Below are 12,314 nucleotides of genomic sequence, written 5' to 3' on the forward strand. Positions count from 1 at the left end.
CCAATGAGAAGAGACGCCGTCAAGTACGTGACCGACGCATCAACCCCCCCCCCCCCCCCCCCCCCCCCCAAACAGAGCGTGAAGCCGCTGTGAGACGGAACACCTGTGCGTCTCAACCGATGGAGCGGCGTCAAACTGTTAGGATGCGTTGGAGGACGACGAGGAGAGAACATTCTCCACGTGTGACACCTGCATCCACTGTGACGCTCTTGTAATTCGATATTGGCCTGATTTTAGACGCGGGGGATGCGCGCAAATACGCACAACACAGCAGGTGGATGCGTCGGATGAGAGTGATGCGTTATCCTCCACTTTTACGCACAAACACACTGTTATTTCTTGGTATTTTTTTTCCAATTTTGTTGGATTTGGAGGAAAATATAAGCTGACGTGTCATTATTATTATTATTATTTACTGATCAAATTTAGATTATTTATTGCTGTTCTTTCTATCCCTGTTGTGTGTGTTTTTTTTTTTTTTATTTTGGTTTGCTCCATTACGCCACAGTGAAACCTCCACGTCTGCTTCAGAGGCTACTTGGGTAAAAATAATACCCGTTGTGCGCACGGTCAATGCGCACGGCCCAGTAATTTGACAACAGACGCGCTGTAGCCGTTCATCAACACACACCTTCATCAAACACTTCAATCAGCTGCACGGTTTTTACAGTGGAAACAGGCCGGACAAGAATGGAAACAAACACACCCACAGCGCCCTGAGCAGCCTTCTCCTGTATCATGTTAAACTGAGAGGCGTTTACAGCTGTTTTGTTTCATAATACAGGACGACATGCTGCGCTGTGAGAGCTGCCTCTGTACAGCAGCGGTAGAGACGAAAACACAGTCTGTAGAAGGCCTAGAAATATGAACCTATGGCTAATAATTAACGCACACCTCTAATTATTTATGTTATATCTAAGAATTCCGAAAAGTGACATGGAAGCTTCTGAAAACACAATACAGGCCCATGTGATGGATGTGATGGAGTCTGCACCTATTTTATTCCTATAATTGTTCTTTCTGTTATTGATTATTTAATTTATTAATAAATTCTTTAATTAATTCGTTTGGAAATATTTTTGTGATTCATAATTAACGTGTCAAAACCCGTAAACATGATTCCCTCCTGTTTATTTAATGCAACGCAATTTCTTTTTAAAGATTATTGGAGAAAGATTTTTTTTTTTTTTTTTTAATTTCATATCAATAAATAATCTGTGAAGGAATATATGTGTGCATGTTTTCGCTGCCTTTCACCCAATAATGACGGAATATTTAGAATAAAATACAAAAAAAAAAAAAATCGGCCTATTTGTATTTTTTTCCACAATGTGAAGTGCCAAAAATATAACAAAATCGAAATGAAATAACTCAATAATAAGGTGTCTCTCCTCCGCTCCAGGAAATTATTGTTGTGGAAAAATCCACCTGCGTCTCGGCCGAGCGGTAACGCGTTACAGCACTGTTACAAATTACATTTTCCTGAAAATTATTGCAGTTGTTACTTTTGTCATCACTTTGTCTGGGTGTCCAAATGAAGGCCGGGTTGGACAGACTTTACGCATTCCCCGGTATCCGCCGTGGAACTGCTCTGAATTAATTTGGTGATTAATGGCACCGAGGCTGACCTTTACCGGGTGGGAGTTTTCCCACTGCTGTGATTTTATCGAACTAAAGGATGAGACGAACACTTCACATTTGGCCTTTCTGATTATTAAAAAGGAAAAGTGGGATTTTAGAGTGGAAGGAAGGAGGAAAAGTTGTGGTCTTTGTTGATAAATCGCCCCCCCAACAGAAGAAAAAAAAAAAAAAAAAAAAAAAAAAGGATGATATTCCATTTGAAGTGACTCAATCATGTAAAGAAGTATTTTTTGGATAAAGGAGCTCCGTACTGATAGGAGGTAAAAGCGAAGCGAATCATCCAATTAAATCCCCCAAGAGCTGGTGATGGATGATGTCAGCTGCTCTGCTTCTAATTAACGGTTAAATTAAACCAAAAAAAAAAAAAAAAAAAAGAAGGAGAAAAAAAAAACAACTTTCGGACCTGCGCTGCCTCACTAAGACCTAAAAGCCCTTTGGATCAGAACTGAGAAGGTAAAATATATTAGAAGATACAGCTAAGGGTTGTTTTTTATTGTAGTGATTTAATATAAATAAAAATAAAAAAAATTAATATATAAATAAATAAAATAACCAGAAAACAAAATAATGTAGCATTCGTACGTCAAACCAGGTCAATGTAGGGTAAATTAATTTCCCTCAGTCTTAAAGTCATCATTGCTCTGCTTTTAATTCTCACTTTTTAATGATCATTTATTAGGATAAAGTGCAAAATAATACTCCTAAATACCCACTGTAATCTGAATTACAACCCCTCTTTTTTTAATGTGGTTGTAATTCAAGTATAAATGGCACATGACATGATAATCACCGTGGTGTTATTCTTTTCCAGACCTTTTTACTTGTATGTTTCACAGCTGAATTGAACCCCCCAAAACTCCTGCTTGTTATGGAAAAATATATATTCAAAGCAGCCACAAAGGGTGGACCTCCAAGGCAGTTAATAGAATGTCCTGCTGTTTTATAACTCTGTCCCTAAACCAATGTCACCATATGCTCCTGTTGGCACAAGACTCTCCGGAGCGGCTTCCTGGGCAGCAGGTTTTATCCAAATGGGTCAGAATGAGCTGAGTGCATTGGAAAACACAAAACATACTCCATGTTTTTTTCATTCAAAGCTCATTAAATATTCAAAATATGCACATTTTTTTCAAATCAAGGAGAGATGATGTTTTGTGCAAGATGCAGATTTTAATCTTAGGTGTTTTGTAAAATGCTGCCATGCTGGAAAAAAAGAAAAAAAAAAAACAACCTCTTTATTAAAACAGTAGTTAGTTCTAGTAGCAGTTTATGCGTAATCTCTAAAAGCTTAAAACGAAATTGGATCCAAAGTGGCGACAGGAGCCAAATATAATAAATCTGACAAGTCTTAATAAAAAATAAATGAATAAAAAATAAGAAGTGCATTTCCTCTCAATAAACATACCTGCTGCTCTCCTCGGCGTTCATTCGCACCCGTTTTCTGTCTCTAATCCGTTTCTGTCTTTACATCCTAAACCTCCTTCTGCAAAATTCACATCGTGCGTCCACGGAGTCTGAGTAGCAGCACGGCGTCACCTTTATTTGCCGCTTGTTTCACGCTACAGCATTGAATTACACTGTAACTCTGCCTTTACCTGCAGGGTCACACTGGCACACGAAACAAGGAGAAAACAATAAAACACCGAGAGAAAAAAGAATCATAAAAAATAAACAAATCACAAGAAGAAAAATAAATAAACACCACAGACAAATCCAGCCCTGGCATAGGCTACATACAGTTTTTGTTCTCTTTTTTTCTTTTTCTTTTTTATATAAGAGCCTGTGGTTACAGTGTAAAATAATCCGAAGCAGGTTTAATATCCCTTATGAAAACGATGATCTGTAAAATAAACATATAAACATGAGCCTCGTTACCTTCTCCACATATTCAGTCATAAAGAATAAAAATCCCTCACCTGATTTATTAAACAATGGATCAACCTTAAACACTTGTCTTTATGTTGACAAATATTTTTAATAAATTTTCAAAATGGGTCCGTAAATGTGCTCATGGCTACTCTCAAGTCAAATTCCCTTGGAACACAGTGCATATAATATGCACATTTTTTGCATAACGCTCTGTGCGTAATTACGCACGAAAACGGCTAAATGAATATCACGGCTGGAGCCCATTGTTGGCTCGGTTTTTCCTCCAAACTTTCCCATATTGCAAAGATGCTGCTGGCTGTATTTTAATAGCATTCAACTTTCCCTTTCTAGAAGAACACAACCAGCAGAGGGAAACAGATGCATAAACATTTTGAGGCATCTCTCTCCTCGGCTGCAACAGACTCCTCCTATCCCTCACGTCCAATTAGTTATTATGGTCCGGCCCTTTAAGACGCAGCAGCGGGTCAGCAAGTAGTGTAGTGTTTCTCTAATTGAACTTCGCCCAATCAACAATAACTCGTTAGCAGTCGCTTTCTTTTTCTTGTTGCTTGAGACAGCTTTTTTCCCCTTGCAGGGATTCACCCCCTCCAGTCTGTTATTTCCTAAAGATCTACATGGAGCTTGGCAGAGGAACTGCGACTCTCTGAGGGGAATACAGTCCGGCTGCCTTTACAACTACGCCCGAAGCATGGTTATTTTGGAGGAAAGCTCTCAGGCGAGCTAAGTTGCGGCATTCGGTTTTAAGTGACAAAATACAGAGGGGGCATACGAGAACACCGAGCGCCGAAGGAAACACTTGTGGACGCTCCAAACTGCAAGTTGAATGAAATAATCAACTTTTTTTTGCAAGTAGCGATTCTTCGGGACTGCGATGACCTCCAGTAAAGACATGAAGGCAGGTTCTGTGTTGCAGTCCAGCAGCGAAGAGAGGAGGCGGGCTCCCTTGGACCAGCTCCCGCCGCCAGCCAACTCAAACAAGCCTTTAACGCCTTTCAGCATTGAGGATATTCTAAACAAACCGTCGGTTAAAAAGTCGGTCGCCAGTATCTGTCCGCCGAGAGTGTTGGAGAAAGTGACGGGCTCCAACTCGGCGCGGAACGGGATCACCACTCCCTCGTCGCCGCTGTGCGCACTGGAGGAACTGGCCAGTAAAACATTTAAAGGTCTGGAAGTCAGCGTTATCCAGGCGGCAGAAGGTAAACACACACTAGATTATGTGTATTTGTGTTGGTTTTATCTATCAGGAGAAAAACCTTCAAGGCAGAGGAAATGATATTAAATAAAAATAAGGGAGAATACTGTGAGCTGGGTTTGTTTTGCATTTGGAGTGGATATAAGAGGGCAGCTTCAGGGGGAAAGAGCAGAAAATACGGCTTTTACGCACGTAAATCTGCATGCAGATGATTTCCAAATGGTCATAAATAATAAAATTCCTTTTGCATATTGGTTAGATGTCAGTGGACTGTTATGGCCTGGTGTGTGTAATGTTCATACAGACACAGATAAGAGTCAAAGTGTGAAATTCTGTTCCAGTTCTGCTACTAAAATAACCCACTGCACAATAATGTTGAATTATGTTATCTTTTGGATGGAAGATCTGCCAGTTGGAGGAGTATTTGTATTTTTTTTTTAATGATAGATTCACATTTATAGCAGAGTTAAATGCAGAAAATGGCTTTTGGTAAAGTTTGTCACATTGGTCTACGTTCAAGTGAAATTAAGAAGAAGAAATGCAATGTTTGCCTCAGAGAAAACCACAACATCCAGCTTGTAAACAGAAGACAGGCCTGTTCTGTAATGCACACTGTTGCTGGTACAGTTGTAGGAAAGTCACCCTGTTGTGTGTCTTCTTTTTCCCACCTCTCCAAGGTCGTGAGCATCTAAACGCTTTCGGCCAAAGACAGACGTCGAAAAAGAGGAGAAAGTCACGGACGGCCTTCACGAACCACCAGATTTATGAACTGGAGAAGAGATTTTTGTATCAGAAGTACCTTTCTCCGGCCGACCGTGACCAGATTGCGCAGCAGCTGGGTCTCTCCAACGCGCAGGTCATCACCTGGTTCCAGAACCGCAGGGCCAAACTCAAGCGGGACCTGGAGGAGATGAAAGCGGACGTGGAGTCACTAAAGAAAATCACCCCACAGACCCTGCAGAAGCTGGTCACCATGGACAATATAGACGATCCCCAGGGTGGAGACCCAGGGGCGAGATCACCCAGTATCTCCCCGACCTCCCAAGGACACCGGGCCTTCCCACAGTCCCCCTCCTCGTCCAGAGACCAAACCACGGATGAATTCTCGGAGGACGACGAGGAAATAGAAGTGGACGATTGACAGTCAGGTGGCGTGAGATTTTCATAACCAACAACAAAAAAGAGTATTAAAATGGGGGCATTTTTCTTCCCAAACTTTTGCACGGATATTGTCAAAAAGGAGAATATATACATATATAAACATTTCTGGATTTTTTCCCCTCCTCCTTTTCTCAATTTTAATTTATTATTTGGACTTGTAAAACCACCAGTGTTCACCGAAATATTTGAGGAATATCTGGTTTCCTTCAGACAGACCCAACAGTTATGGTACAGGAAGACTGAAAACTTGTCTAAACATTTTTTTTTTTTTTTTAAGTATTTTACAGTCGTTTAAAGAAGGGGTTGGAGATTTGTGCAATTATTTTGTTTTGTCATTTATTCGCATTCTTCTGTAAAAGGAGTCAGATTTGCCAAATTAACCCTTCCCACCCCTTATTCTTTTTCCTTTTTTTTTTTTTTTTTAACCAGTCCGTGTTAAATCCTCTGGTTAAACCCTAACTTGGGGTTAATGTGTCAGTCCATCCCATCTGAAGTGTATCATTAATTCTGTTCTGAGCGGAACGTGTGTGTGCAGAGTGTGCAGGCCGTGTTCTCCATCCCATCCACAGAAGCATCACTTTCAAATCTCGACTGCAAACTTCTTCCACACGCTCTGAGTTTTTGTATATAGCTCAAACATCCTATGCGATAATTTTATTGTAACATTCTATTTAATCAGCATCTATGTAAATAAAGGTTATATGAGATTTCAAGATGCTTTCCACGCTACTGGCTGTGTGATTTTGCAGAAAAAAGAAAAAAAAAAAAAAATACAAGCCATGAAAATTTAAATTTGATCACAAAACAATTTTTTTTTATTATAGCCTTTTCACTATTAAAATAAACCATTCTAAGACAATTAAAAGAACACCACAGGACTGAAAATGACCAGTAATCCCAATAAAAAGCTCCACAGGCATGTCGTGAATCTCCACAGTGAGTGTCACATGAGATAAAAATCACTGCACTTTCCTTAATTCCCCATTGGATTCATATGAGGATATTATTGCTCATACTAATATGTTATGGGAGATAAAACCTGAAATGCTCGCCCTATAAATCTGCTCTACTTGGTAAAACGGGGCCTTTTGAATATTTGACCTCTGCTTTCAGCCCTGAAGTGCCTTGACTTCAATTAGCAGCCGTCCACTGCTTTTATTCCCATTCTTTCTCCCTGCTTTGAATGCATCTTGTCACAAGAAGGTCCCGGTCTGGGTGCAGTGTTCAGAAAAGCCTGCACCCAGCCCTGCGCCATATGTTTTCTTCCTCCTCCTCTGAATCGTCTTTAACACAACTAGTCGACATGATTGATTAGGTTAACCCGCCTTTGCCTTACATAAAACAGCTTCCAGCGAGCGTGGGCAATAATGGCACGCATCTGCCACTCTTAACTCGGGTTTGTTTGGAAAAGGAGAAAAAAAAAAAAAGTCTCCCATGAATAGCAAATGGGTTAGTGTGAGGATCCTAATGAATAAACCTCAATGGGAAGCTGTGGAAATGAGACGTGCTTCTGCTGTTGACACACCATTTGCAACAGTTTAGTGTGTGTGTTTGTATTATCCGATTTTTTTTTTTTTTTTTCCATATTTATTCTATAGTGGCTTTTACGCGCAATCCAACTTTATTTATAAAGCACTTTAAAACAACTGCAGTGGACCAAAGTGCTGTACAGAAGACTGTGTTTTATAAAATAGCCCATGTTTACATTTATATAAAAATCTTTATGCATTATTATTATCAGCTTGATTTTTTATTTAAGGAGGATCATTTTAGTCTTGGAGAAATTTTTATTTATTTATTTATTTTAACCTTTTTGCGTTAAATTACGCACCTAACTTTCTTATTCATTAACCCTTTCATGCACGAATTATAAAAACCTTAGTCGAGTGTTTTTTATTTCTCTTTAGGCATAAAAAAAACAATGCAGTTGATTTTTATTTTATTTTTTTTATGAACCTGTTTTTCATGGAGTTACAAACACGTCCACTCAACTGGACACCATGCATTTAATTTTTAAGGCAAAGAAACATGTATTTAAAACCCATCATCAGAACGTCATATACTGTGTGAAAACTGTTCATTCATTCATTATTTTTGTTTATTTCGAGCATTTACAGAATACATGCAAATTCAAAATTCCAAAATCATTCATCTACACTCGAAAAGGAGCTGGAAGAAGAAAAACTATGAAACAAAAACATTTTTAATCCAAATAATCTGGTGTTTTCTCACATTTTAACATACTCTAATACTAGTTATTACTAACTTCATGGAGATAACATGCAAAAAAAAAAAAAAAAAAACAAACCTTTTTGATTTCGAAAACTGTTAATTATAGTCTAATAACAATTAGCAATTTAAAGCATGTTACTACAGATCAGGTTTATCAAGAACAGCAAAATTACAGTAACAGTATGAATGTCAGTGTATGGGATGAAGCGTAAGTGTCCACTGTGTTGTCTGATATGGAACTAAAACAAAATAACCTATGAATATACAAGAGAACAGCTGGAGAACAGCTGTCCACTGGAGTGACCACTATGCATGAAAGGGTTAATTCACGTATTTAGCTCTGTGAGATCCTGCCACCAATCCTTTACATTTTTAATTATCTACGAGAATAGATAACACTTATTTAGAGACTGACTAAAATAAATGTATTGGCATAGTCTGTTCTACAATTTACCCTGGAAAAAAGTAAAATCATAGTGCGCACGTATAGTTGATAATAAAAATACAAATTAAATCCTAAGTCAGAGAGTGAAAATGTAAAATATAACTAAATGTCTCGTTAGAGTAGTTTTTTTAAAGGGGGGGTAGAGGAGGAAAAGAGCAGACTGGAGGACACAACAGAAGTAATCGGCTGGAATCGTGGAGGTTGAAAAGTCAAGCAGGCCTTTTATTATGAAGCCACTTTGGACTGGCAGCAGGAACAACACAGTGCGTGGGGTTTAATTAAAAGTCAGAGAACATACGATGGAAGTCCTCTATCTGGAAACATATGCAAAGAAAAATCTAAAATCATTATTATGTACGTTATACTTCTGTTATTTCAGCTTTTTCCTTAGATCATTGGGAAATGATCCAAATATAAGGCACTCTTCTATTATTATCATTATTATTATTATTATTATTATTATTATTATTATTATTATTATTATTATTAATTTATTTATTTTAATACTTTCACAGCTGTCCCTATTATTATTTTCCATCTGATCTTAAACTGGTCTATAATCTCAGGTGGTGTCCTCTCCACCTCATCCACTCCTGATGTTCCAAAACTGTCAGCAGTGACAAACACATTCCCACGTTTTTGTGGCCCAGAGGTGCCAAAAATGACAAGTTGCAATCCACCAAAACAGTCCAAGAGCAACCTGAAATATTTTGATGTTGGCCTAAAGGTCACAGCTTTAGGGGATTATTGTTTTTTTTTTTTTTCTTTTTTTTGTTCAGTGTTCTTAAACATAAGAGTACCCTGAAGGGACAGGCTCAGGGTTTGTCCATAATAACGCCTGTTTGTGCTGATTGTGTGCAGCTTTTCTGTGAGTTCATTACATTTTCATTTGGAAACATGGCCACAGGGCTGATTTGGGAAGGTTGGTATTAACATCAGGATGTTAGTAAGGTCACTGAGGAAATATATATGCATATAAAAGCTGTAAATGGAACAGATATTGGCTTTCACATACAACCCAGTGCTGTCTTTATCTCAACTTCAGTCATGAGATCTGGTTTTGCTTTAAGTCTTGCTGCCCTGTTCAGGTCACTCACCTCTGAAATGAGAGGAAAAACTGATCTAGATGGCCTTGATGGAAGGTCTGCGTTGGTATGAAATCAAATCTCTAAGGTACACTTTGACCTTTAAGGCACATTAACAGAAGGTGCTAATGTTCAGAGTGATGTGGCACAACAGACAATACAAACAGTATCTATCTGAACAAAAGAACCGCTTGAAACTGTTTCCCCCTGTGACTTGCCCATATTTTTTTTTATCTGTTGGTTATCCAATAAGCTCTAATGGAACTCAGTGAAATGTTGGTGAAATGTTTTGGCTGCAGCAGCACAAGCTACTTAGAAAGATTAGACACAGAATAAGATACAAGGCTTGTATACATTATCAGCCAGTGTCAGGTTATCAGAATCTTTGCTTTCACTCTGGACAACATCACACATCAAAGCTTCTCTCCTGCTCTTCATGTCTGGAAAATAACAAGTGCGCCACCTAGTGTTCATTTAGGAAGCTCGTCTTTGCAAAGCAGAGCAGTTACTGAGGCTGTCAGTGAAAACAACAAAAGTCAGTTTAACCCATACAGACCCAGTGCTGCTTATGTGAATATAGAGATGAATTTTCCTCTATATTTAACTTTTCTTAAGTGATTTATCGCCATTTATTGTAACATTATCCTTTTTATTTTGCGTTTTTCAGTGTAAATCATGTATATTCCCATAATTAATTCACTGATCATGGAGATGTTTATAAAAGCTCAAATTTAAATTGAGGGTTATTCTATCAAAAACAGAGAAAACGGAAGAAAAAGTGACTTTTTCACCAAATCTATCATTAACTGAACATAAAAACAAGCGTCTCCATCCACTGTCATTGATCCAACTCCATGGGTTTTACTGGTGAATCAATGTTGTAGAAGATGACGGTGTTTCCACGGTAACTACGGAGCCTCTGAACATCCAAATGGGTCATATGTGATGACCATGAAAGGATGATAAACTGTATTTTACGCCATTTATTTACTTATTTATTTTATTGATTTATTTAATAGGGACCATGCACATTTATGAACACTGCTGTATAACAAAATACATCTATGTAAATATGCCAGAATTAGTAAAAATAACTACTTTTCATCTGCAGTCCCTTAATTTACATGTATTGATAGGATTAATGGATCAATAGGTATTAAACAGTTTAGATCAGTAGATAGTTTTGGTCACCAGTGGCTGTTTGGGTCTTTATGGGTTAAGAAAAGAGACAGTTTCAGGGTCTGAACGGACACATTATTCTAATTTTTTTCTTTCCAAATTCTTGAACAGAGTCTAAAATGAGAACCCACGTAAAGCCTAAACTGCAGTAATCCACTGAAATTCTTTTTTATACAGCTTTTTTTCCACAAGCCTCTAAAACGTGCAGTAAAATATCACCACAGTTTAAGTGTCACATAAACATGTAAAAGACTAGGTGGAAGGCCAGTTGGCTTCACTGCTCTTACATTATGAAATGGTAACTACACACTGCTTAGGTCAAGAGAAAAATTCCTGTCATTGCCGTTTCTAAGTGACGTTTTAATTAAAGCCATTTCAGAAATTTAACTGACGCAACAATACTGGAGTTTACTGAGCATTGGCTACATGGGTTCTCAATATTATTTTTAGTTTAACTAAATGTTTTCATGGATCTTTTACATGAAATAATAAGAGGCTTTTCTCATTTTTAAGTGGAAGCAAAAATGTTAAACAAAAAAATGAATAGATGCGTTTTCTTCTAAATCTATTGCTCAGTGCCTTCAAAGTTAATCAAGTGAAAACATGTGGGTCCATAGTTTCATGGTTAATCACTAAATGACTATTTTACCAGAATATTTAGGATGCAGACAGTCCAATAGTGCATTCTGAGGCCAAGTATTAAAGATGTACAGCTGTAAATCTGCCTCTCAGACAGATGTTGGATTATCTGTGAGCACCAGTGAGACAGGCCACCAAGAGACTTGTGTAGACAGTCTGAGGTAGATACAGGGTTACATGGTTACAGCTGTTGCTATGGTGATTCACCGGCGCAACTTTATGGCTGCTGGAAAAATTCACATCATGCAGGCTCGTGTTTGCAAGTGCAAGTGGGAGCAAAGTAAATCAGTGTTGTGTGGTATGCTAAAAAGCAAAGGTGAACTTCATAGAGACACTGTGTAATCCAAACACAGCCCATCGTACCTGCACCGTGGAGCCGATCCTCTGCTGCAGAACCTCCACGACCCAGGGGAGCGAAGGGCAAAACCATCACAGAAAACCAGAGAAATCCTGGAGGACACCCTGCACAAGCACTGAGACTTGGAAAAAGATATTTTCAGCAAAGCTCCAGAACATAAAACCAAAGCCGCACACTTACAACTTCAATACGACGACGACTGGCCAAGTCACAGCCCAGACTTAGTGGCAGGACGTGTAAATTACTGTTCACTCAGTCCCTGTGCAATCGGACAGGGCCTGAACAGTTACAGAACAATAGGGAAAAATGCAGTGTCCAGATGTTCTGTAAACAGACCTATCCACACAAAACCCAGAGCAGGACCTACAACCAAAGGAGTCCAGTTATGAACTGATAAGAGGCAAATACTTATGAAAAAAATCACTTATTTTAATGACGTTTGCAGATTCTTTGTTGACTAGTTGATTAGTATTGACAGTACACTGGAAAAAA

The 12,314-nt window shown here is 38.5% G+C and overlaps 1 protein-coding gene across 1 annotated transcript; it reads left to right on the plus strand.

Annotated features, from left to right (window-relative positions):
* The first annotated feature begins 4,402 nt into the window (after positions 1-4,402).
* Positions 4,403-6,195, plus strand: lbx2 (ladybird homeobox 2). The gene is made up of 2 exons (XM_030145965.1): positions 4,403-4,727; positions 5,401-6,195. Exons 1-2 carry the CDS (start codon positions 4,403-4,405, stop codon positions 5,862-5,864), a joined length of 789 nt encoding a protein of 262 aa, XP_030001825.1. The 3' UTR covers positions 5,865-6,195.
* Positions 6,196-12,314: the final 6,119 nt, after the last annotated feature.

The sequence above is a fragment of the Sphaeramia orbicularis genome, chromosome 10 (genome assembly GCF_902148855.1).
Source record: "Sphaeramia orbicularis chromosome 10, fSphaOr1.1, whole genome shotgun sequence".
Classification (NCBI taxonomy): Eukaryota; Metazoa; Chordata; class Actinopteri; order Kurtiformes; family Apogonidae; genus Sphaeramia; species Sphaeramia orbicularis.

Bases quoted from the DNA above. Each gene is read 5' to 3' on its own strand.
- lbx2 (XM_030145965.1), top strand. From the start codon at position 4,403: ATGACCTCCAGTAAAGACATGAAGGCAGGTTCTGTGTTGCAGTCCAGC. The intron at 4,728-5,400 runs GTAAACACACAC...CACCTCTCCAAG, and splicing joins CGTTATCCAGGCGGCAGAAG to GTCGTGAGCATCTAAACGCT.